The following is a 27654-nucleotide window of genomic DNA, read 5'->3' as shown; positions in this document are numbered from 1 at the left end:
TATTTGTTTTACACTTTAATCATTTTTTTAAGTGGTGTCTAAACTAATGTCTGTGCATTTAAATGAGCCCCCGCAATCTGCGGCGCTTCTGTGTCGGAAGGCGCGCTGATAAAATTCAGCCCTTGGTCTTGTGAACGTGTGCAAAAGGCTGGTCCACCATTTTCGTAATCTGCTTCCAACAGCAGTAGCTATTGATGTTCAAATTTTTAAGAGGCTCAGTTGGCTCAAAGTGTTGGATGCTTGCATTACATTGCAAATATGCTGATGCACTAAGCCAGTTCAATGGGTTTCGGCCACTAAGGTAGGTCAGTGATCCAGTGGCTGATCAGGAGATTCTCAGTAATGTAAATGTGCCTTCTTGTTGAGCTGGGCTTGTTGATGCATGCAGTAGTCTATGATCTCTCTCTCCTGATAGTATTCTTCAGCTGCATTCTTGTGCTGCCCAGTGCGCACACAAATAAAACTGTATAAATATTTTTGGTGCCTTTGGTTTGCAGGCTTGCTGCATGATGGTTAGAAGGGCAAATGCTGATGCTGATTGTAGTGAGAAGTTGATCTTTCAGATTAGTGTGAAATGTTGATCTTTCAGGTTTACTGAATATTTTGTGTAGTTGTGACTTGACCTTTTAAACCACAACAGTGAAGTGCAGTGGTGTTTGCAGCAAATTCAGTTGTAAGTACAAAACTCTGAGAAGTTGAGCTCTCATGATGAGACCTGCATGCTGACTGCGATATACGAGCTGCACGCAGCTGCAGCTCTCCATTGCATCAATGTTAAACATGTAGTCTGCGCAGTATCATTTTTGTTCAGTATAACTGGGACATATTGGACTTGAGTCCATAATGAACATATGAATTAGGAGCAGGAGTAGCACTCGGCCCATCGAGCCTGCTCTGCCATTCAATAAGTTCATGGCTGAACTGATTACTCCACATTGCCACCTACCCCGATAACCTTCCATCCCTTTGCTTATACGAACATACGACCAGATTTGGTCCTGGATTTAAATAGGATTTTGGTGGTAAAATTTTGTTTGCATCTGCACATAGGTGTCATTGCATCAGTGGTAAATGAGGTCATCCCAGATGACTAATTCTACAACTTTTATTCTGTAGTTTGCTGTAAAACATGCTTTTTTTTCCTTGTTTTTTTTCTATAACTGTTGAGAATCAGAATTGTTAAAAGTAATTGTTAGCCTTATGTTGCGAGAGACAGGTATGAGTCTTGGTGTATTAGACATTAAATCTGAAGCCACTGAGAACTTACTTCCAAGACCCTTACCTATTTTGAAGATGTGCATTCCTGGTGCCCACCAGGACAGTGCCCAAAAGACCATTATTCCACACGAGTCCTGACCTTGAATGTTTGCATGCTGCTCTACCATGCTGCATCACACTTAAGCAAAATCTTGCCCTCACTCATTGTTCACAAATGCATTTTCAGCGGGGGTTATTAATCCCAAAATTAACTTCAAGCAAAAAGAAAAGGAATGACAAATCTAGGAAATATGAATCAAAACAGAAATATTTGCAAACCTTTCAATTTTCAGCTCTGAAGAAATGTAACCACCTCAAATGGTAACCTGTCCTTTCTCTGTACAGCTGCTGACTGACTTCTGTATTTCCAACATTTTCTCATGTTATCTCTTAATACATTTGTTTTTATTGCTTAATTTATACATCAACAGTATGTTCAGCAATTACTTTTCCTTCAGTTTCTTAACAATTGTTGTACAATACATAATACAGTGCTTTGAGTTTTTTTGTTTTGCAGAGGTATTAAACTTTTTAGGTTGCATGTTCTCAGCCTAAACCCCTCTGCTTATCCACCTCCCTCTCCACCTTTAAAGCTAAAGGAAGAGAGCTTAGGAACAGTTGCAGCTTAGTTGACCTTTTCAGGACTATATGATGGCTATTAAATTGAAAGTGTTAATTTTCGAGCACTAGTTCTGTGTTCTTACTAAGTTCCTTTCAAAGAAAGGTGTGAAAGTCATATCCATTTAAAGAAAGGTCAAAGGGTAAAAGAATGCCTCTTGATAGGTGTTCATGAGAACTGTTAAAATAAATGGTACCTGTTGCTATCTGTTGTCCTTGGCACATTTGTATTATTCAAGTGTTAAATTAAAGCAGCTTATATATTGATCTTCAACTTCTGGCTCCCGTTACTCGGGGCTCTCTCTGTGAACTGCAAAGCAACCTGATTTTGTTAGATTGGCAATTCGGAAAGTGTTTTTTTTAAAACTACAAATTAATGTCTGCTGCTAGCTCAGTTATGGCTACAAGGTGCTGAATAAACGGTAGCACTTACAAGGCATGAATTGTTCTTCGGCATTCGTGCAGAAAAGGTGATAAAATCGATAGCCTGTTTTATATCCCTCTGATTTTCTTTTCCATGGAGATTCACGATTGTCTGACTTAAGTTGCCATCCAAGAGTAATTTTACCCTCAAGAACCTTCAAGGCAACTCCAGTTATGTAATGACTTCATCAAGTATGCCACCTCAAAGACATGTAATGTGTTGAAGAAAGCCTGGATTGTTTCATATATTCGATGATATCATGCCGTACTTGTATTGTGCTTGTGATGTGCCAATCTGTCTCTCTCAACCTTTGGATTGCACTTTGCACTGGTTCAGAGGGAGATGAGCATCGTGACTGCACTTTAACTTCAGGAGAGCACCACTCTCCCAAGATCCAATGTATAATATAATTTGACTTTAAGTGTCCCAAAATTGCATGATCGTTTCTGCACTATATACGCTGGTAACAAGCTGTATTTTTAATATTTGTATTAGATTCGATGTGAGAAACAGGCGTTTCTTTAATTCTCAGAATCAAATTCTTGCTTTTGTCTGTGTAAACTTAATTTATTTTGCCTATTTTGGCGCACAAAGGAATTTATCACCTTTTATAAAGCAAACTGAGAATTTGCTGCAAAAATTAAATTGTTCATAAGTAAGTAATTGAACACCTAAACTACAAAAACTTTCTTCCCTCTGCCATCCATCGAATACTTTAAAGTGCTACAAAGCTACATTTCAAACCTGGTAAGCAAATTTTAAAAAAAGTTGCTTGAATGATGCTTTTCATTAGAGCAGAGGCAAGAATTGAAATGTCTAGTTGTTCTAAACCAAAGTGCAAACTGGTTGTTGTGAATTTTCCAAGACTTTGAGCAGAAAAATATGTTGTCATTGATCAATAAAAATGGAATGAGAGGAAAGTTATAAGGAAGTACTGAAGTTTGTTGTCTGAAATGTGAGCTTTGGTTCAATGCAGGTAACAAAGTGAAAATGATGCATTTGCAAAATGAGTTCTTCGAGCAATTGTAGTTATATGGTCAGGGAAGTGAAGAGGGTTAAATTTTTGTTAAAAATTAATACCTTTCATGTCTTCAGGGTGCCCCAAGGTGCTTCACACTTATTGAATTGTTAAGACTTGTACCCTTTCACATCCATCATGAAATTCCAAAATTTTAATTTATACAAACAAATAGCTCTCAATTTTTATTTACTGCTTTCCTTTTTGATTCATTTGCAGCTTATGTATTTGAGTTTTGTACTTCACTGCTTTTGTTGCCAGAGCAATGATTTGTTGTAGTAAGTTATCACATATAGCATAGGATCAAGTTGATTGTATGCTGGACAAAGGTTTTTAAATTTATAAATTCAGTAATACTGTTTTAATTTGTAGATGTTTCCTAATTTTTATGGTTGCTTCCAGACTTCTGTATAGTTTGGCTTTCAACGCAAGATTCATGCGACATCTTTGGAATTTGATTACGTCTGTAACAACAAAAATGATCACAGGGTAAGAACATAGATATACATGTCCATAGAATCATAGAAAGTTTAAGGCACAGAAAGAGGCCACTTGGCCCATTGTGGCTGTGCTGGCCAAAGAACAATCCACCTATTCTAATCCCACCTTCTAGCATTTGGTCCGTGACCCTGCAGATTATGGCACATGAGGTGCATATCCAGACTCCTTTTGAATGAGTTGAGGTTCTCTGTCTCAACTACCTTTCAGGCAGTAAGTTCCAGACCCCCACCACCCTCTGGGTGAAAAAGTTTTTCCTCATCTCCCCTCTAATTTTTCTACCAATCACTTTAAATCTATGCCCCTTCGTCATTGACCTCTCTGCTAAAGTGAATAGACCCTTCACCTCCACTCTATCCAGGTCCCTCAATTTTGTGCATTTTAATCAAATCAGCCTTCTGTGCTGAGAACAACCCCAGCCTATCAAATCTTTCCTCATAGCTGCATTTTTCCAGTCCTGGCAATATCCTCGGAAATCTCCTCTGTACCCTGTCTAGTGCAATTACATCCTTTCTGTAATGAGGTGACCAGAACTGCACACAGTACTCCAGTTGTGGCCTAACCAATGAATTATTTAGTTCCAGCATAACCTGCCTGCTCTTGAATTCTATACCTTTGCTATTAAAGGAAAGGATTCCATGTGTCGTCTTAACTACCTTGTCGACCTGTGCTGCTACCTTCAGGGATCTGTGGACATTCACTCCGAGGTCCCTCACTTCCTCTACATTTCTCAGTATTTTCCCATTTATCGTGTATTCTTTTGCCTTGTTTGACCTCCCCAAATGCATCACCTCGCACTTCTCCAGATAGAATTCCATTTGTTTTTCTGCCCATCTGACCAGACCATCAATATCTTCCAGCAGCCTACAGCTATCCTCCTCGCTATCTACCACATGACCACTCTTTGTGTCGCCTGCAAACTTCTTGATCATGCCCCCTACATTTGCGTCCAAATCATTAATGCCCAAATCATTAATATATACGACAAAAAGCAGAGGACCCAGTACTGAACCCTGCGGAACGCCACCGGAAACAGCCCTCCAGTCGGAAAAATACCCGGGAACAATTACCCTTCGTTTCCTGCTGCTGAGCCAATTTTGTATCCACCTTGCTGCATTTCCCTGGGGAAAATCCCATGGGATTTTTTTAACCAATCTGTCATTGGTGACCTTGTCAAAAACCTTGCTAAAATCCATTATTCTACAATGTTATACATTTACTATTAGTAGTCATGCTGATTGCTAAAGATGTGCATGTATTTCTTAAGAACGGAATCAAGAGCTAATTTGTTGTCGTGAATACCTGTCTCTTTTTAAATTGCTTGTTTTATTTGCTCTCGTGTAAATTTTACCCATCAGGCAAGTCATGCAGAGTGCACTGATCTCTATGCCAACTTCCTGATGTGCTCCCAGCAAGCAAAGCTCCATGCTACGTTGGTGAATTCATAAAATTTGTCCTAATATTTTATGGGAGAAAACTTTTAAGGAATTACTTCTACAAAGTATATTTAATATGCAGTGTACTGAGTTGAGCTGTAGTTTCTAAAAAAAATTAACATCGTATTAATTTACCCATTTAAGTCAGATTATATCTGCACTTCCCTACAATGTTGCCCCTATTAATAGTCCTATGTCCTCTGTGCATTTGCTGTTCTACTTCAACCATCTACCAGCACCGCAGCCTCACAGCTCCAGGGACCCGGGTTCGATTCTGGGTACTGCCTGTGTGGAGTTTGCAAGTTCTCCCTGTGTCTGCGTGGGTTTTCTCCGGGTGCTCCGGTTTCCTCCCACATGCCAAAGACTTGCAGGTTGATAGGTTAATTGGCCATTATAAATTGCCCCTAGTATAGGTAGGTGGTAGGGAACTATATAGGGACAGGTGGGGATGTGATAGGAATATGGGATTAGTGTAGGATTAGTATAAATGGGTGGTTGATGGTCGGCACAGACTCGGTGGGCCGAAGGTCCTGTTTCAGTGCTGTATCTCTAAACTAAACTAAACATAATGTATATTTGCTCTCAAAAATTTATATTACATAAATCCTGGTGAAGGTGCAACGTAGACTGACAGTATTGAAAAAAAAAAACCATGGTGTAGGTTTTTGTGTATAACTTCAAAAAAAACTCGATGTAGATGTCACTGGCTAGGCTGGCATTTATTGTCCATCCCTAAAATCAAAGCAGAATACTGCAGATGCTGGAAATCTGAAGTAAAACAAAGTGCTGGAAACACTCAGCAGGTCTGGCAGCATCTCTGGAGAGCAAAACAAGAGTTAATGTTTAAAAGTCTGACCTTTTATCAGAACTGATGAAAAGCCACAGACTTGCTGAGTGTTTCCAGCACTGTCTGTTTTTATTGCCCGTCCCTAGTTATAGAGTCATAGAATTATACAGCACAGAAACAGGCCCTTCCTATCTATTCTAATCCCATTTTCCAGCACTTGTTCCGTAGCCTTGTATGCTATGGCGTTCCAAGTTTCTCATCTAAATACTTCTTAAATGTTGTGAGGGTTCCTGCCTCTACCACCCCTTCAGGCAGTGTGTTCCAGATTCCAACCACCCTCTGGGTGAAAATCTTTTTCCTCAAATCCCCTCTCAACCATCTCCTCCTGAACAATTGAGCAGCTTCCAAGGCCACATCAAAGGGAAGGTAAGAGTCAACCATGATAGCATGGGATTAGAGTCTCATGCAGGCCAGATAGGTTTCCTTCCTTAATCCAGCTGGTTCAGTAATCTCCTTTTTTATCATCATCTTGACATCTTTCATGGTCACTTTTCCTGATACCAGCTTTTTAAAACTCAATTCAAATTCTAAAATTGCTGTGGTGTGATTTGAACTTTAGTCCATGCCTCTGGAATACTAGTTCAATAATATAACCATCCATAAATTTGGTATTTAGGTGGAACACAAAGTGAAGCCTTATGATCAAATGACACTGGTGGTTATATTTTGATTGGAAGTAACTTTTATTTCACAAATGACTATTTCATGTGATCTGAACTTTGAACATTAATCCTTTAAAGACTGCAGTAAACATTTTGGTTACAAACGTTCTGCACTTCATGTAGTGTGTGGTGCTTTTCAGGTTTCCTGCTTTAAACAATCAGTATCACTGGAGTCAGATTAATCTGTGCTGCTGTACATAGTCTTGAGTGGATTCTTGCAACCTATATGGCTGTACATGCTGCCTTGGATACAGCCCACGTTGCTTTGCAACGCTGACTGTCAATACCAATGTCTCACAGCTGCTCATTGGTCAAATTGATATTTTTATCATATTTGGGTTGTATTTATAGTCTGATTATTGGCTGCAGCCATGTTCCACATAGAATTGGATATTTTGTGACCTGGCCAGTGCATCTGTCAGGCTACACCCAGGCATGATGCACGATGTGCAGGTAGACAAAGTTTGTCTACCATTTTATGCAATATAGTGTATAAAGAATCAAAAAATCTGCATTTAGATTGCATCTTTCATGTCCTTGTGGTGTCCCACGTTACATTTATATGGAAGCTCCACCATTGATATCAATTTGGGGGTACCAGAGCTCCGTACCCACTGAAGAAAGAGTTCAAATTTGGGTATGTGCCCAGGTTAGCTTAAAAATAAGAATGCCTTCTTAACCGCCTGAAATTGGGTTACTCTACCTGTACATGGCATGCATTAGCAATAATGTTCAGTGCTCAGGGGAAGATGATTTTAAAGGTAAAGAAGTATCAGTTTTCTCAAGCCATAAAGAGAATTCCCTTAGACAATAGTTCAATTACTGTTACTTGGGTCAAAAACCTACTCTGATAACAAAAGGGTGTTTATTAATTCAAGAGATGAAGTTGAGGAAGTTATTGCCTGGAGTCTGACTAGAAGTCATAGATAACAGCAGCAACTTGCATTTACGTGGAACCAACTAGGGATAAAGATATTTTAGATCTAGTATTGTTTAATGAGGCAGGGTTAATTAGCAAACTCATAGTAAAAGATCTTCTGGGGAAAGAGTAATCATAATGCAATTGAATTCCATGTTAAGTTTGAAAGCAACATGCTCCAGTCTCAAGCAAGAATCTTAAAGCCAATTCCACAGATACGAAGGGATAGCTGGCTATGGTTGATTGGGTAAATAGACTAAAGATATGGTGATAAATAAACAGTGGGAAACATTTCAAGAAATGATTTCAAAATGTTCAACAAAAATAAGTCCCATTTTTTTAAAAAATGGAAGAAAAATTCATGTGTACAAGAATTAGGAAGTGTTGGTACAGTTGTATGGGGCTTTGCTGCCACACCTGGAGTACTAGTGTAATTTTGGTCTCTTAATCCAAGGAGGAGATATTTGCATTGGAAGTGGTACAGTAAAGGTTCACTAAATTGGTTCCTGGGATGAGAGAGTTGTCCTATGATGGGCTGAATAAATTGGTCCGATACTCTCTCGAGTTTAGAAGAATGGGAAGTGATTGAAGTCATTGAAACATAAAAGATTCTGAAGGGGCTTGGCAGGGTAACTACTGCGAGGTTGGTTCCCCTGGCTGGGGAATGTAAAACATGGGACCACAGTCTCAGATTAATGGGTTGATCATTTAGGACTGAGATGAGAAATGTTTTCACTGAGTGTTGTGCATGCTCCATTGTTGAGTGTATTCAAGGCTGAGAGGTTTTTGGTGTCTCGGAATCTAGAGTTGAGGCAGATCAGCCATGATTGTATTGAATGGCAGAGCTGGCTCAAGAGGCTGTATGGTCTACTGCAATTTCTTACAGCACCTTCAATATAGTAAAGCATCCCAAGGCGCTTCCAGGAACATTGCAAACAAAAATTTGACAGGGACAACAGAGATATTAAGACAAGTGACCAAAAAATTGGTCAGAGGAAGGTTTTAAGGAACTACTTAAAGGAGGAGAGTAAGGTAGATAGGCAGAGATTAAGGCAAGGAATTCCTAAAGTTAGGGCCTAGGCAACACAGCTGTCAGTGGTGTGGCGATAGAAATCAGGAAGTGCAAGAGGCCAGAATTGTTATGGCACAGAGAACTTGGAGGGTTGTAGGGCTGGAGGAGGTTATGGATAGGGGGAGGGGAAAGGCTATGGAGGGATTTGTACTTCTATGCAAGATCAAGAATTGACCAGTGTTGACTCCTCTTAACTTGCAATGGTAGCTCTCGGTCTGAGTGTCCTGCTGATCTGTTTATTTTGTGCACAGCATAATTGCCCTCTCTAACTTCTGAGTGAATTCAGTGCACTGCGTATCATTATTAATGCATGTCAGTCAGGTATTTAGTGGGTGTAATTGATGTGTATGAGACAGAAAAAGATTTCATATCACAAATCTAGGTTTGGGCTATTTATTGCCTTTTTAAAAAATAAAAATCATCTCCAACTCCAGAAGCGTAGAAGTTGTTGCTTGTTGCAAGCCTGCCCACTGTGTGGTACAGGTTTTTCCCCTCCACAGGTCACTTGGTTCAAATTCAAGCATAGTCAATATTTGCTTACCTTCCCGAGGTGCAGACTTTCTGACATTAACATTAAGATGTTCAATGCTATCTCAAACATGATCAAGTTGCATGAAATTTATAAGTCATCGCTACCATACTTACGAAGCGTAACAGTTCTAGAAGCTGGAATGCTGGTGAGTCACACCACTCTTGACAGATTTTCAGTATGGATTTGAATCCATCTGGAATTGATAGGAAAAAATCTTTATGAAGTTAAAATGTTCTCACAGCTTAATAGGTGGGAGAAAAAATGATACTGTGAAGTATTAAATCATTGCTAACCATTTTAGGGATTCTTATTAATTCATCCATGCATTGACTTGGCACACTCCCAGATTACGACATCTACTCTTAATTGGAGCTCTGCCCTCTTAATTAACATGTAATTTTATTCATTAAAAAATTCTCTGTCAACTGTTGTGAATCATTTGACATTGTGTATAAATTTAACTTGTAACCATTCTTTTTGATTGCTGTACACTCTGCAAAAAATGGTGTCACAAGCCAGCTCTTCAGTTCTGTGCTTTATTTTTGTCGAGTTTATTTAAGAGGGAGGCAAAAAAGTGGAAGGAAATATTTTTTTATCAGGGTCCTTTATAAATAGGCTATTGACATAACTATTGCTTTCTATATCAGAGGAGGAGTGGCCTTTAATACATATAATGTACTTATACATCTCTTAATGGGATTTTTATACTGGGAGCATTTGCTTAAAGGGCAGACTTGTCTGAGCAATAATTTATTGCCCATTCTGTGGGTTTTTTTTTAGAACATTACAGTGCAGTACAGGCCCTTCGGCCCTCGATGTTGTGCCGACCTGTGAAACCATCTGACCTACACTATTAGAACATTCTTCCTTAGAACAATTTGTACTAGGATGCTTGGAAAAACAAACTGAAACCGAAGGAGCAGGTTTCAATTTTTGTAGAGTTTACAAGTGGGAAAGGTCACATGGCCTACCTATGATGTTGCAAACCATCCTAAAGGAAATTGCCCCTTTTATTGATTTCCACCTAAATGAGCAAGAAATTTCATCCTTTTTAGTAGAAATTATAAAAAAAACATTTTCTCTTGGTACAAAAAATATTTTAATACATTACTCTGATCTGTATCTTGTGGTTAAATTAAGGAAGATTTATTTCTGAAGTATCATCTGTGGTTTATTTCATGTAGGTTTGCATTGTATGTAAAATTCTGAAACGTACTTGACAATTTAATGAAATTAAACTTCGTTATGTTTCTGTGCATGTAAGGTCTATGGTTTCATTGCTTCAGCTGATCTCACGTGGATCTCCAATGTCACTTGAGGACTCTCATCGGATCATACCTCTCTTTTACCTCTTCAGCTCCCTCTTCAGCCATTCCCTTATTTCAATACATGATAACGAATTCTTTGGCGAGCAATCTCAAGGAGGTAACCTGTATAATTGGAACATTGTTGGCTTAAATTGCCTTTTTCTGTTTGATGTGCTATTTCCACTACTTCAGTGCTAAAATGCTATATAAAATATTTTTACAAGTGCATTGTTAATAGATTTTCAGATTGACTTAATACCACAATTATCTCTCATTGCTGTTCGTGTCAATTCTGGGGAATGTTGGGAGACAGTGAGGCCACTGTTTAGCTCCCTAGTTAAAATCTGACTAATTTAGTCTGGGGACTGAACTACGCACTATCCCTGGTCTGTATGGCCCAGTTCTGCTCTAGTGCGGGTTCTCTAAGATTTACTTTGTCCTGCGTGTTCCTATCTACACTGATCAGTTGCCCTTCCCAAGTTTTTCTCGATCCGCTCCTGAGTATGGTTTCAAGTTTGCTAAAAGGCTCTTCATCATTTTGCAGGCAGTTATTCTCCATGTGAATGGTGACATGTTGTGCAATTATGAAACATCATAGCTTAATTTGTCCTTGCCTGATATTGCAAGATCTGTTTTAAGAATGAGTCACTGGATCGTAATTTGGAGCAGTAAAATGTGGGTTTTCCCCCCTTCCTGGGCAATGGGCACTGAGGCCAATTTTTGTGCCCTACTGTTGCATAGCTGTAATCAGCTAAGTTAGCAAACATAATGAATCAAACCTGGGACCTTCCTGATCTATTTGACTCAGTTCCAGACAATTTATTTTTTACTTGTTCATGGGATGTGAGCATCGCTGGCAAGGCCAGCATTTATTGCCCATCACTAATTGCCCTCCAGAAGGTGGTATGAACTGCTGCAGTCCATGTGGTGTAGGTGCACACATAATGCTGTTAGGAAGGGAGTTCCAGGATATTGACGCAGCGACAGTGAAGGAATGGCGGTATAGTTCCAAGTCAGGGTAGTGCGTGGCTTGGAGGGGAACTTGCAGGTAGTGGTGTTCCTATGCATCTGCTGCCTTGTCCTTCTAGGTGGTAGAGATTGCAGGTTTGGAACGTGCTTTTGAAGGATGCGTCATGAATTGCTGCAGTGCATCGTGTATATGAGATACACTGCCACAACTATGCGCCAGTAGTGGAGGGAGTGAATGCTCATGATGGTGGATGCGGTGACGATTAAGCAGGCTGCTTTGTCCTGGATGTTGTTGAATGTCTTGAATGTTGGAGCTGCACTGAACCAGGCAAGTGGGGAGTATTTCATCACACTCCTGACTGATGCCTTGTAGATGGTGGACATGTTTTGGAGAGTCAGGAGGTGAGTAACTCAGCACAAAATTCCCAGTCCTGACCTCCTCTTGTAGCCACAGTATTTGTATGGCTGATTGAGTTAAGTTTCATCCAGGATGTTGGGTTTTTGCAATGATAATGCAGTTGAATGTCAAGTGGAGGTGGTTGTATTCTCTCCTGTTGGAAATGGTCATTGAGTGGCATGGATGTAACTTGCCACTTATCAGCCCAAGGTTGAGTGTTGTCCAGGTCTTGCTGCATGCAGGCATGGACTGCTTTAGTATCTGAGGAGTTGTGAATGGTACTGAACACTGCAATCATCAGTGGATATCCCCACTTTTGATCTTATGATGGAGGGAAGGTCATTGATGAAGCTGAGATGCCTATGACTCTAACCTGAGGAACTCCCGCATCAGTGGCCTGGGGCTGAGATGATTGTCCTTCAGCCATCTTCCTTTGACTCCAACCAGTGGAGAGATTTCCCCTCAGATTCCCATTGACTTCAATTTTGCTGTGGCTCCTTGATGCCACACTCTGTCATATGCCTTGATCTTAAGGGCATTCACTCTTAGCTCACCTCTTGAATTCAAGTGTTTTGTTCATTTTTGGACCAAGGCTGTAAGAGGTCTGGAGCTGAATGGCTCTGGCAGAACCCAAATTAAACATCATTGAGCAGTTTATTGCTGCGTATGTGCTGCTTGATGGCACTTTATGCAGTGCATCCCAAATCCTGACCACTTGTGTGAAAATGTTTTTCCTCAGGTCAGTTCTGGTTCTTTTGCCAATCACCTTAAATTTGTGCTGTCTGGTTATTTATTGATCCTTCAGCCGTTGAAAACCGTATCTCTTTACTTACCCTATCTAAACCTTTCATGATAAACACTTCTATCAAATAATCTTTGGACCTTCTCTGCTCCAAGGGGAACAACGTTGTTGCAGGTTGTACAAATTGAATTACATAGAATAATAATTATAATAATATAATAATAATAAATAGCGAATAATGTCCACTGGCAATTGTCTTAAAAACACAACCTTAAGTTGATGTAGGCTTGTTTGCTGAAAGTAAAAGCATAGGAGATACATCACAGTAATGTTGCATTTCTGCTTCCTTAGTTGTGGGTCAACAACCGCCAACAATGATGCCATTCAGCTTAAGAGAGTTAGTGACGTTATCCCGTTGTCTTCGGGATGCTTGCCTTGGAATAATTCATCTGGCATATCCAGAAACAAAACCAGAGGTTCGGGAGGAGTACATGGTCGCATTTAAAAGCATTGGTGTCCGAACCAATGCAGAAATGCAGCAACGAATTGAAGCTGAGAGAAAAAGATGGATTCAGCTTTTTAAGGTACAGTGTGTGTCGGAGCGTAGAAACTTGTAAATTGTGCTTCGTGCATGTTTATATCGCAGTTTCTAACTTACTCAGTCGAATCTTAAATAGCTTTAAATTAGTGTTAAAACATTTTATTTTGTCTTCAATGAATTCATTATAAAATTACTTAATGTTGGGAAAGGCTGATGGTACAATGATTAATACACTAATATGCTGTACATTGAATGCTTGATTCCTTAACAGTTTCTTATTTTTTCGTATTGTGTAGAGGAGCAACGTGCCTTCACTATGAAAGGGAGGCGGTTAAATTGAAAGTGTGATCTGACTTTAATTTCTGATGTATATCTTACGCTATCCAGTTACATAGCAAGATTCCCTTACCTATTAGCTAAAGGTGAGAAGTCCCTAATGAAGTACCAAAATGCATTTTTGTAAAAAGTAGAAAAACAAAGTTTAGGAACAGGAGTTGACCATTCAGCCTCCTTGATCCTATTCTGCCATTTAGGTAGATCATAGCTGATCTATATCACCTCCATTTACTCCCCTTGGTTCTGTAATCAAATTTTGCTTCGATTCTGCTTCCATGAGTGCCATTATTGCACTTATACTGAGTACATGCATGTTATAGACAGTGGTATCCGTGTTGAGGAAATTAGTAAAGTTGCTATTTTTCAAGCTTGATCTATAAACTGCGCCCGGTTTTTAAAAAAACGCTTCTTTAAAACTTTTATTGCCGTTAATGTGATTGATACTAACATGCTAGCTGTCAGCAGATGATATGCAAATATTAACTTTCCAAACTAGATTACTGCTGCTCATTGAATTTTATCAGAGCATACTCGCTGTGAAAGAACTTCTGTTCTTTTAAAGCTATGACGACCATTACAGTAATTAACATTTTGTTGAGACAATGCTACAGTCTGGATCTTAAGTTTAGTGATGTCTTATTTTCTGCACTTTGAAATAGGTGGGGGAGACTATATAGCCTGTGTAAAATGCAATGAATACTAACCTGCTTGGATCATTCATCAGATACTCAATTATATACTACCAATTACATTGTTTCTGATGTTTATTATCACTGAGTTTGATGTTTATACAACATATGATGCCCTGTAAATGTTTATTCACAAAGATAAAAAAGTAGACCTTATTCTAAACCTAGAACTGAATTTACCTGCTGTTTCCAGAGGCATTTTTCCGTAATTCATTATTAGCAATTTATAAAATGTTAGATTCTTTCAATGATCAGGAATCTTCAGTATTTTAATAATTGTTCAGTGTTTTTTTTATTTAGAGATATCACAACACTGCTGTGTAATGGTTCTCTCCACTTATCCTACAAGGTATATTTTGTAAAATTTCACTGTATAATTCTGTTTTAGTGCTGCAAAATAAAATCCATAAGATTTATGTTCTGATTTTGTGATTAGAACATGATGGAATATTTAAGTACTCATTATAGTTAAATTCTTTTTCCACTGCTTAATTGGTACATTCATCAAGGATGAATATTGTTAGGGCAATGTGTTTTGTTGAATGATAATTTTCTTTAATCCACTGACTAGAGATCTGAATTTATCTTTTTTTAAAAAGACAAGCTGCCAGCAAAGTCATCCTTTCAGCTTAGGATGAACACCTAGTGTGTAACACTATCCTACACTGCATAGCTTGTGAGGAGAGAGACGAAATGTCTGCTGTGCCTAGCAAGAACCAAAATCCAGGAAGTTTAAAGGAACTACCTGTTCTCTCAACAACAAGACAAAATACTGCTAACTGCTATGTTTGAATCAGAGAGTCTCTCTCTCTCTCTCCCTCTCCCTGCCTGCCCCCCTCCCTCTCCCTGCCTGCCCCCCTCCCTCATAAGAACTAGGAGCAGGTGTAGGCAATTCAGCCCCTTGAGCCTGCTTCGCCATTCAATACGATCATGGCTGATCTCATCTCAAATGTATTTAATGTCCCGGCATCCACCGCACTCTGGGGTAGTGAATTCCACAGACTCATAATCCTTAGAGAGAAGTAATTTCTCCTCATCGCTGTTTTAAATCTGCTACCCGTTATCCTAAAACTACGATCTCTCGTTCTAGATTGCCCCACAAGAGGAAACATCCTCTCTACGTCTACTTTGTAAATCCCCTTAATCGTCATATATACCTCAATTAGATCTCCTCTCATTCTTCTAAACTCTAGAGAGTAAAGGCCTAAACTGCTCAATCTCTCTCCATAAGACAAACCCCCCATCTTTGGAATCAATCTAGTGAACCTCCTCTGAACTGCCTCTAGTGCAACTACATCCCTCCTCAAGTAAGGGGACCAAAACTGTATGCAATACTCCAGGTGTGGTCTCACTAATGCCTTGTACAGTTGCAGCATTTATCAATAAATGCCAAAAATCCATTTGCCTTCCTTTATTACCTGCTGCACCTGCATACTAGTTTTCAGCGAATCATACACAAGGACACCCAGATCTCTCTGCACCAAAGCAATCTGAAGTTTCTCTCCATTTAGATAATTTGCTTTCTATTCTTCCGACCAAAATGGATAACCTCACACTTATTCACGTTAAACTCCATCTGCCAAATTTTGGCCCATTCACCTAACCTATCCATATCCATTTGTAAATTTCTTATTTCTTTATTGCAACTTACTATCCCACCTATTTTAGTATCATCTGCAAATTTGACTATAATACCTTCTATCCCTGCATCCAAGTCATTAATATAGACTGTAAATCGTTGGGCCCCAAGGACCGAACCCTGTGGCACCCCACTAGTTACATCTTGCCAGCCAGAAAAGACCTATTTATCCCGACTCTGTTTTCTGTTGGTTAGCCAATCTTCTATCCAAGCTAATAAATTGCCGCTAACCCCATGTGATCTTACCTTGTGTATTAACCTTTTGTGCGGCACCTTATCAAACGCCTTCTGGAAGTTCAGATATATTACATTTACAGGATCCCCATTATCCATTTTGCTTGTTACAGCTTCAAAGAACTCTAGCAAATTAGTCAAACACTATTTACCCTTCATAAAACCATGCTGACACTGATGGATTGCATTTTGACTTTCTAAATGTCCTGTTATTACTTAATAATGGATTCTAACAATTTCCCAACGACTGATGTTAAACTAACTGGTCTATAGTTTTCTACTTTCTGCATCCCTCCTTTTTTGAATAAGGGAGTTACATTAGCTTTTTTCCAATCCACTGGAACCTTTCCCGCATCCAGGGAATTTTGCAATGTTATAACCAATGGATCCACTATCTTCGCTGCCACTTCCTTTAAGGCCCTAGGATGTAGGCCATCAGGCTCTGGGGACTTGTCTGCCTTCAATCCCAATAGTTTGCTCAGTACTTTTACCCTAAGTTCCTCTCTTTCTATAACCTCTGCATTACCTGTTGCTATTGGGATGGTACTAGTGTCCTCCACCTTGAGAAGTGGGGCAAAATACTGATTGTGTCTCCGCCATTTCTGTGTTCCCCTCTATTAACTCCCCTGTCTCATCCTCCAAAGGACCAACATTCACTTTAGCTACTCTCTTCCCTTTTATATAATTATAGAAGCTTTTGCTATCTGTTTTTATTTTTTGTGCTAGTTTTCTTTCATAATTTACCTTTACTCTTTTTATTACTTTTTTAGTAACCCTTTGTTGATCTTTAAAAGTTTCCCAATCTTCCAGCCTGCCATTGACCTTTGCAATATGGTATGCTGTAGTTTTTGTCTTTGTTATCCTTAACTTCCTTGCTTAGCTGTGGATGTTTTCTTCCCCTTCTTTGAATCTTTCTTCCTCTCTGGAATATATTTTAGTTGGGAGGAATTGAATACCTCCTTACACATCTGCTGCTGCTCATCAACTGTCCTACCTTTTAGTCTTCCTGCCCAGTCCACTAGGGCCAAATCTGTCCTCATGCCTATGTAATGACCTTTGTTTAACTCCAGAACGCTAGTGTGGGACTCCAGTTTCTCACCACCAAACTGAATTTGAAATTCTAGCATGCTATGATCACTCTTCCTTCGAGATTCCTCAACTATGAGATCATTCATCAATCCCACCTCATTACACAATACCAAATCTAGAATAGTCTGCTGCCTGGTTGGTTCCACAACATATTAGTCCAAAAAAGAATCTCTAATACATTCAATGAACTCTCCGTCGAGGCTACCCTTGCCAATTTGATTAATCCAGTCTATATGCATATTAAAATCACCCATGATTATTGTTATACATTTCTTACAAGCCCCCAGTATTTCCTGGTTTATACTGTGCCCCACTGTGGAACTACTGTTTGGGGACCTATAGATTACTCCCACCAGGGACGACTTTCCCTTGCTATTTCTTATTTCTACCCAGACGGATTCTACGTCTTGATCTCCAGTGCCTATATCATTTCTCACTACAGCATTGATCTCTTTTTACTGACAAGGCTACACCACCTCCTTTTCCTTCCTGCCTATCCTTCCAACATACTGAGTACCCTTGGATATTCAATTCCCAAACCTGGTTTCCCTGCAACCACGTTTCAGTAATCACCACTAAATCATACCCATTCGTTTCTATTTGCTCTGTTAACTCATTTTTTTTTCCAAATGCTTCGTACATTTAGATAAAAAGCCTTTAAGTTTGTTCTATTATCAAATTTCCCTACTCTTGTATGATTTCTTGGTGCAATATGACGTTCACACGTTCTGTCCCTTCCTATTATTTTCTGGTAACCATCAGCCTCATCACGAACCTGCACTCCTACCTTCTCATTTAACTTTGACTTCCTCATTTTCCATGCAACTGAACCCTCTCCGCAACTATTTAGTTTAAAGCCCTATCTGTAGCCCAATTATGCGATTCACCAGGACTCTGGTCCCAGCATGATTTAGGTGGAACCCGTCCTATCAGAACAGCTACCTCCTTCCCCAGTACTGGTGCCAATGTCCCACGAAGTCAAACCCATTTCTCCCAAACCAATCTTTGAGCCACGCATTTACTTCTTTAATCTTATTGACCCTGTGCCAATTTGCTCGTGGCTCAGGTAGTAATCTGGAGATTGTTAGCAGAACCTCTATCCTCATTCTACCTGTATCATTGGTACCTACGTGGACCATGACAACTGGATCTTTCCCCTCCCCCTCCAAGTTCCTCTGCAACCCAGATGAGATATCCTGAACCCTGGCACCAGGTAGACAACACAGCCTTTGGGACTCTCGATCCTGGCCACAAAGAACCGTGTCTATGCCCTTAACTATACTATCCCTGATTACGACTACATTTCTCTTTTCTCCCCCCACTTGAATGGCTCCCTGTACCATGGTGCTATGGTCAGCTTGCTCATCCTCCCTAAAGCCCCTGCTCTTGTCCACACAGGGCGCAAGAATCTTGAACCTGTTGGACAAGGACAATGGCTGAGGCTCCTGCAACACTACCTCCTGGATCCCTCTACCTGCCACACTCATAGTCACACCCTCCTGTCCCTGACCACTGGCCGAATTCAAGGTCGTTGATCTAAGGGGTGTGACTGTCTCCTGAAACACAGCGTCCAGGTAACTCTCCCCCCGCCTTGATGTGTAGCAGTGTCCGAAGCTCAGACTCCAGCTCATCAACTCTGAGCCGGAGTTCCTCGAGCAACCAACACTTGCTACAGATGCGATCACTAGGAATCAGCTCCCACATCATGCAGTTGCAACACATCGCCTGGCCCTGCAGCTCTGTTTTATTTCATTAGATTTTAATTTGTTTTTTAAATTTCCCACTTTAGTTCTTTAATCCACTTTAGTTTTTAGTTTATATACTAATAAATCAATCAAGTATTAGTCTATATTTGATTTCAATTTAAATTAAAAGCTTACCTGAATACTCACCCCAGCTGCTTTCTGTTTCCTTGCTCTCACTGTTGAATGTGACGTCGCTGTGATGTCACTTTTCGTTTTTTTTTCCCCGCTCCTCGGGCTGCGCTCTTCCCTCTCTGTCTCTCTCTTGCTGCCTCTCTATCTTTTTTTTTATGGACTCTAACTCAACCAATCTACCTTTCCTGATTCTGTAGCTTATTTGTGTATGTGTGAGTGAAAGTTGGCGTGTTTATTATTTTTATTAGTTCGGTTTAGGTACAATAAAGTTAACCTCTTTCTTTGTTGACTCAAGAAAACCTGTCCGGTTCTTGTTATGATCATAGCAAGTAAGTAATCAAACACCTACTGAATTGACCAGTATATCCACTTTAAGGAAGAATTAAACCTGTTATGGTCGAGCAAGGAGAGGGAAAAGAGGGAAGCTCTTCAACCCTTCTTTATTGGACTGTAACAGAAATTTGGGGGCTCACGTCTAGGATCAAACCCAAAGACAAACTGGAAATTGGAAGCGGGAAACCAAATTCATCCCTAGCCGTTTTAAGACTTCATATAGGTTTTCTTGTGGTTTTCAGTGCTAGTGTACTAAAATATCCACATTGCAGGCCAGTTCCTTCCTAGAACTGAGAAAAGTAACTTGAGTTAGGTTAAAAGCTCTATCTGTCAAATAGTTGAGGAATGTAGCTGGGCAGTTAGAGATTACTATCCGTTCAAAAGCTAGGAAGCCTGAAATCTTAAAATTTGTGGTTAACCATTTTAAAATTGACACTGAGGAACTGGAGACAGGCATAGAATCTGAAACAGACAACGTAACATTAGCTAGGATACAGCTAGAATTTCAAGAGAAAGAAAGAGCTTTCCAGAGAGAGAATTCCGGAAAAGGAGCTTTCCAAAGGCAATTGAGCAGCTCGAACTAACTAGGGAAAGATTCAATACACTGAGTTCAGGACCAGGTGCTGAGCTCTTAAAATTCTCCCAGTTGATAACAAAGTTCAATGTGGAGGGATGTGGAAGCATTTTTCATCTGTTTTGAAAAGCTTGCAAAACAGTTGAAGTGGCCAGTAGACAGCTGGTCACTGTTGCAAAGCAAACTAACAGGAAAAGCCCATGTGTTTTATTCATGGTTGCCTGACGAGATGACTAAAAATGCTATCCTGAGTGCATACGAGCTAGTACCGGAGATGTGGTGCCAAAAGTTCCGATCTCACCGCAAGCATCCAGAACAAACGTGCATTTAATTCGCAAGGCTTAAGCAACTCACTTTCGATCGATGGATACGGGAACTGAAGATAATGTCCATCTATGAAAACCTTAGAGGGATGGTCCTCCTTGAGGAGTTTTTAAAAAAAAAAAACCCGCTTCCGCTTTCCATAAGAAACCATGTGGAGGAACAAAAGATTCCAAGAGCCAGGCAGCCAGCAATCCTGGCTGATGATTATACACTTATTCACAAGCCCTTGCCCCAAGAGAAACCCTTCCTTAGTCACCTCCAAAAACCTGAAAAGGATAGAAGGTCGGGGGGGGGGGGGGGGGGGGGTGGCGGGTGGATAGGAGGTTGAACAGCCATGAGCAAGAAGGGAGAGCTGGAAGCACAGGGGTCCCTCCTCAGGCCAGAAAAGGAAGGTGCTGAGAACAGGAGTGACGCCCAGAAGCCTGTATGTTTCCATTGTAACAAGGCAGGTCACCTTAGAGTTGACGGCTGGAAGTTACGGGGAAAACCCATAGGTTTAGTCAGGATGCACCAGACCAGAGCAGAAAAAGGAGCCCTGATGGAAAGCACAGCAGACCAGGCTGTGTCTTTAACTGCAGCAGTAAAACCCAGTAAGCCTGCTACTGAGAGAGCGGGAAAACGTAACAGTATCCCTGAGAGTTACCGGGATTTTATGTCCAGCAGAAAAGTGACTCCGTACCCCTTGAGTGAGGCAAGTCAGCCCATAGTCATACTTAGGGATACAGGGGCCACCCAATCCCTTCTGCTGGGAAAAGGCATAACCTTTCCCCCAGAGAGTGCATTGAATGCTAGAGTTCTAGTAAATGGTATCGGAGGAAAGTATATGCTTATACCTTTATATCAGGTGCACATGGAGTGCGACCTAGTTTCAGGACCAGTAACCGTGGGGATTGTCCCTAGTTTAGTTATGGATGGGTCGCCCTGCTCCTGGGCAATGATCTGGCGGGGACGAAGGTGGTGGCTTTCACAGTGGTTCTAGAGAGACTGAAAGAGGTCAGGGAGTCAGAGCAGTTACAGGAAAATGTCCCTTGCATTTTCCCTGACTGTGTGGTGACTATGGCCAAACAGACTCCGTCAGAGGAGGCTAAACTGGCACTGCAGACATATGACCCTATTGTCTGGTTATCTGAAACCTTCTTTGGGAAGTTACAGAACCCAAAGGATGGGTTAAACAGGTCTTCCTTGGTCGAGGCTCAACAAGCCGACTCAATGTTTAAAAAAAAAGTTAGCACAGACTGCCCAAGCTGAAGCAGAGGGAGTTCCAGAGTGCTACTATTTAAAGGATGAGCTGCTGATGAGGAAGTAGAGACCTCCTCACAGACCTGCAGACAAAGAGTGGACAGTGGTTCACCAGATAGTGATGCTGCCAAGGTAACTTAGGGAAATATTGAGAATAGCCCACGAGATTCCAATGGCTGGAGATGTCGGTATACGATAAGCCCAAGCCCGCATAAGACAGCATTTTCACTGGCCACAACTCCACAAGGATGTGGTGGAGTTCGGTAAGATTTGCCACACGTGCCAGGTTGTAGGGAAGTTTCAACCTGCAATAAAATCTGCACCCCTAATTCCCATACCAGCTTTTGGGGAACTATTCAGCAGAGTGCTGGTAGATTGTGCGGGACACCTGCCGAAAACGAAAGGGGGCTACCAGTATGTTCTCAACGTTATGGATGTGGCTACCCAATTTCCAGATACTATCCCTCTAAGAACTGTCTCTGCCAAGGTAGTGGTGGAGTGGCTAACCCAATTCTTCACCTGATATGGGCTGCCTGCTGAGATCCAGTCGGATAATGGCACAAATTTTATGTCTAGTATTTTTCAAAAGGTCATGGATAATCTGGGCATAACCCAGCTCAAGTCCTCAGCCTACCACCCACCGTCACAAGGGACTTTGGAGCGATACCAGTCCCTAAAGACAACGATCAGGGCATACTGCTGAGTACTCTCATGACTGGGATTTCTTCTGTTTGCTATCAGAGACTCACCTAATGAGTCCACTGGCGTTAGTCCCTTTGAATTAGTTTGTGGAAACTAGGTGAGAGGTACTCTTAAACTAATCGAGAGGTTTTTGGGACCCGGGGAAGAATCTTCCCTGTTAGACTGCATCTCTGTGTTCCGAGAATGGCTCACGAGAGCCTTGCGGTGGCTTGGGAACCGCAAAAACCTCCCAGACAACTATGAATAAGCATACCGTAAACATACCAAGGCTGGAACATCACAGCCTGGAGACGGTGTTCGTACTATTACCAATACAAGGAGAACCATTGAAAGCCTGGATCAGTAGTCCATGCAGAGTAATAAATAGATCGTAGAAAAAAAGCAAAGGCTGTGCCACATCAATATGTTAAAACAGTATCACAGCCGTGACGGCAACAAGCAAGCACACGAAGTCTGTTAGGAAAGAGGAGGGCAAAAGGGACAGTGAAGACAAGTTAGAGGACGGCCTGGAGGATTCCCAAATTGAACCCCCTACTGTCCAGTTAGCTAACATGGAAATGTTAGGAAAATGAGATACTGTACTCTCCTATTTAAGAGCAGTCCAGAGAGGATACCTAACAAGACTGCTCACAGCGTTTAAAGGGATCTGCAGGGACATATCAGGGTGCACAACCCTAACCCTATTCAATGTGGATGTAGGAGAGACCCCTCCCATAAAACAAAATCCCTATCTCCTAGGTCCCAGGAAACTGATCCAAGTTGGGGAGGCAATTCAATATATGCTGGAGCACAAGCTGATTGAGCCCAATGCAGTGACCATAGCTGATTCCTACCCAGTTCCCCACCTGGAAGACTGTATGGATAAAGTAGGCCATCTGCATAACCAAAATTGACTTGTTAAAAGGGTAGTGGCAGGTTCCCTTAATACACCATGTAAAGAGATCTCCACTTTTGTCACCTCAGATGGCTTATTCTAGAGCTGGCTAATGCCCTTTGGATTAAGAAATGTCCCAGCCTCCTTCCAAAGGCTGATGAACCAGTTAGTGGCTGGCCTGCCCAACTGTGTAGTGTACCGGGATGGATGGTCTGTTAGTGTACAGTGACACCTGGGGGGACCACCTAGACCAGTTAGAATCTGTCTTCCGAAGGTTACAGTCAGCTGACCTTGTAAATCTTGCAAAGAGCGAGTTCGCTAAAGTTCAAGTAACCTACCTAGGGCATATTGTGGGTCAAGGGAGACCGTTGCCCATAGAAACAAAGGTACAGATGCTGATAGATTTTGCTGTCCCCACGACCAGACGGGAAATAATGCAAATTTTGGCGGTGTGGGTTTTACCGCAAATTTGTCCCAAACTTCAGCACTATAGCCGCTCCACTGACAGACTTATTACAGAAAGCAGCAAAGGTAGTGTGTTCAGGGAGGTGCCAAATAGCTTTCGAAAGGCTGAAAGCCATCTTAACCAACAAACCTGTGTTGGCAGCTCCAAACTTTAACAAACCATTTAAAGTGGCAGTGGCTGTTCGTGACCTTGGGCTAGGTGCCATCCTGCTCCAAGATAACGTGTTAGGCATTGAGAGACCAGTTGGATACTTCTTAACAAACATCAAAGGAGATACTCTACTGTGGAGAAGGAAGCCCTGGCACTGTTGCTGGCTCTCAAAAATGTTGAGGTATATGTCGAAAATGGATATAACAAGACCATAGCTTATACTGACCACAATGCTTTGACCTGCATAGAAAAATTCAAAACCCATAATGCGAGGCTTTTTCGTTCGAGCCTGCTTCTGCGACCTTACCACCTAAAGATTATCTACGTTTCAGGGACAAACAATGTGATAGCTGACACTTTATCTAGGGTTTAGCTCAGCACAGGACCAGCCGGAATTTAAAAAAAATTAAATAAGATTATGGCTATGACAATGAGACTGATGAATGTGTATGTACAGTTTCTTTTTAATTTGAGGCTTCATAATGTATTCTTATCACATTTCATTTTGCATGATGGGGAGGTGTTACAGCAGTGTGTTTTGTTGAATGATTTTCTTTAATCCACTGACTGGAGATCTGAATTTACATTTCTTTTTTTAAAAAGACAAGCTGCCGGCAAAGTCATTCTTTCATCTTAAGATGATCACCTAGTTTGCAACACTGTATCCTACAGTGAAATGCTTGTGAGGAGAGAGACAAAATGTCTTAAGTCCCCAGCAAGAACCAAGAGCCAGGAAGTTTAAAGGAACTACCTGTTCTCTCAGCAAGAAGAAATAATACTGCTAACTGCTATGTTTGAATCAGAGTGACTGTCATGTGACCAGCCCCTCCCCATCTCTGTCTCTACTATATATATCTCCATTCCAGCTTGAAAGCTTTCAAATCCTGCTTCTTGACTGACCACCTTTGCATATTCCGGGTACAATCAAAAACCCCTTTGGAGGAGATCCAGTCATCTACCTTTTCAAACTCAAAGTCTCGGGACCTCTGAATTCAGCTAGAAGCCAGCTGAATCACCAACCTTCATACTGTATACTTTTTTTATGGACTTTAAAACTCAGGCAATCTAACTTTCCCCACTCTTTAGCCTATTTGTGTGTGTGTAAACCTCTAGTGTGTGTGTGTGAGTGAAAGTTGGCACGTTTATTATTTTTATTAGTTCCATTGAGGTACAATAAAGTTGACCTCCTTATTTGTTATTCAAGAAAACCTGTCTGGTTCTTATGATCATAGCAAGTAAGTAATGAAACACTCACTGAATTGGCCAGTACATCCACTTTAAGAAAGAGGGAAGCCCTTCAACCCCTCCTCAGTTGACGGTAACACTATAAAGTTGCATACTATGCCCAATCTGATCGAAAATGCTACACAGTTCTTTATTGACAGCCATTAAATCATTATTTTGACTTGGAGATACATAGATGTATTGACTATTGTGAATTTAAAATAAGATTTTCTTGTTTGTATGTGAAAACATTTTTTATCTTGTGAAATTAAATTTTTTTGACTAGATTTATTTTCTGTAATACTCCCACAATCTTGTACTATGGAATAAATCCTCATGATACATACAATTAAGTGATAGATTATTTTACAAATGTAAGTTTACTACGTTTCAACTATAAATGTACAAGATTTCAAAACTGAAGCACCACACTAAAGGTTAATCTTTAGGAAATTAGAAATTGTTCGTTTTTGAACACTGGTGCTACTTTCTATAACGTGCAGTATAGATGCAGTAATGACACTTATGGGAGTCATTTTGCACACAGTAAGACCACACTAACAGCAATGAATGACTAAATCAGTTTTTGATGGTGCATGTTGAGGTAGGAATGTTGGCTAGGATGGCAGGGAAGATCCCTCAGCTGTTTCAACTAGTGCCTTGGAATCTTTTAATTTCTACCGGAGCAGTCCGACGGATCCGAGGTTTAATCTCATCCGGAGAATGACATCTTTGCCAGTGTATCACTTCCTCTGTGCTGTACTCGGATACTCGTTTGTGTGTCAGGTCCTGAAATAACTATGAATCTTTGCCTTTTTGTATTTGACTAATAATACATTTGAATTTCTGGCCAAAATCAAATTGGGATACTCTACACCAAAATGCTCATTGAAGAATGAATGTAGCAAATGTGGCTTAATGATTAGCAATAAGAGCACCTATTTTAGAATTTTTAATTTTCTCGTCTTTTACCATAAGTCCTGCATAAATGACAATTTTAAAATTTTGTATTTTATGTACAAAACACACTCCGATTGGAAGCTGCATTGAATTTATTGGCGTATGGGCAACAAAAAGGGATGAAAGAGAAAAATGCCACTAAAGCAGGTGATATCAAGAAACTGCAGAGGAGGCCTGGAACTAACCAGGGCCTAATCTGAAGAGCTCAATTGAGGAGCGGGAGTCTGAAACAAATAGGAACTGAACTTTGAGGAGAGAATCTAGAATAGATTTTTAAAAAGTATATTGGCATTGTTTTTTCCAGCGCTTACATACTAGAGGGCTAGAAAACACACTTTTCTTATCAATTATAAGTTACTTTTATTTCAGCAGTGCCCTGTATCAGCCAGATGCAAGCAGCAACACTAATAACCATTTCTGGCATCTCCATTAGTCTTGTGCGTTCTCCAGATTTGCAGGTGTTAGCTGTAGCTGTCACTGGATTCACCGATGCTGTTTCTGTAATGCTGGGACCAGACAGGACCATTTAGCCAGACATGCTTCCAAAATGTTCGCTTTCAGATTTTGTCCAGGCTTTGATGTTGATGCCAGCAGTGCAGTATGTAAAAACTGAACTGGAATGTGACGTGTCTCTTATAGATCCAGTCTGTTATAGATCTGGACCTTGGCCATTGCACTGATTGTAAGTAAAGACTGCATTATATTTGACACTGTCCCTTTACACAGAACCCCCTTGCGAAGGTTCTGATCCACTTTTTCATAGTGAGTCAATTGATGCAGGTGACACTACGCTTGTCAAACAATGTCTCAAGCCAATCAAGGGGAAAATACTAAACAAAATAAGCGAGGAGAAAATAACACCAAAAACATCTTTAGGCATAGCACCTTTCATACGGAAGAACTTCTTTTATATCATGTATTCTGGGTGACGTGCATTTCTTTTGATGACAGCTGTGCTTATAATGGCTGCAAATCAGGCCATTATCCCTGAACACCCATGCCTTGTGCGAGGTTCTTGCCAATGACCAGATGTCTGTCTTGTTTTGCTCTGCCAAATCCATCCATATTTCCATGACGATTTGGCAAGATGTACAGATCCTTTAAACACAGAAGAAGCCATTTACTTTGTTACAGATTCTTTGTTATTTATTAATGATAAAGGGAGATGGTGGTGTAATTGTAATGTCAGTAAACTAGTAATTTAGAGGCCCAGGCTAATGCTATGGGACTCAGGTTCAAAACCCACCATGACAGCTGGTGGAACTTAGTTTTCAATTCAGTTTTTAAAAAATTAATTAATTGAATTTCTCAACAATTGTCATAAATCTGGTTCACTAATGTACTTTAGGGAAGGAGATCTGCTGTCCTTACCTGGTCTGCCGACATGTGATTCCAGACCCGCAGCAGTGTGGTTCACTCTTAACTGCCTTCTGAAATAGCCTAGCAGCCACTCAGTCGTCAAGGGCAATTCGGGATGGGCAACAAATGCTGGCCTTGCCAGTGATGCCTACATCCCATGAAAGAATAAAAAAAGTCACCTAAGGCAAATAAGGAATTCAAGAAAAATAATCAATCATTTAATAAATGGGGAAAGGAGACTAGAGAGGAAAGTGACAATTTATCAAATTCGTTGGGTTAGGTTTGTCATTAGCTAACACCAGTTAATACATCAATGCTGTTCGGGATAATGGTCCGGCAATGTAGA

At 40.6% G+C, this 27654-nt stretch overlaps 1 protein-coding gene across 1 annotated transcript in view; it reads left to right on the top strand.

Moving 5' to 3' along the window:
* ube3c (ubiquitin protein ligase E3C) overlaps positions 1–27654 on the top strand; it is a 258339-nt gene that overhangs the window by 109858 nt on the left and 120827 nt on the right. The window contains exons 12-14 of the mRNA XM_068053400.1: positions 3690–3806; positions 10548–10708; positions 13050–13282. Coding sequence (XP_067909501.1) covers positions 3690–3806; positions 10548–10708; positions 13050–13282 — 511 coding nt within the window. The remainder of the gene's footprint in view (positions 1–3689; positions 3807–10547; positions 10709–13049; positions 13283–27654) is intronic.

The sequence above is a fragment of the Heterodontus francisci genome, chromosome 2 (assembly GCF_036365525.1).
Source record: "Heterodontus francisci isolate sHetFra1 chromosome 2, sHetFra1.hap1, whole genome shotgun sequence".
Classification (NCBI taxonomy): domain Eukaryota; kingdom Metazoa; phylum Chordata; class Chondrichthyes; order Heterodontiformes; family Heterodontidae; genus Heterodontus; species Heterodontus francisci.
The sequence above is the reverse complement of the archived record's forward strand: the minus strand, read 5'-3'. Positions and strand labels throughout refer to the sequence as shown.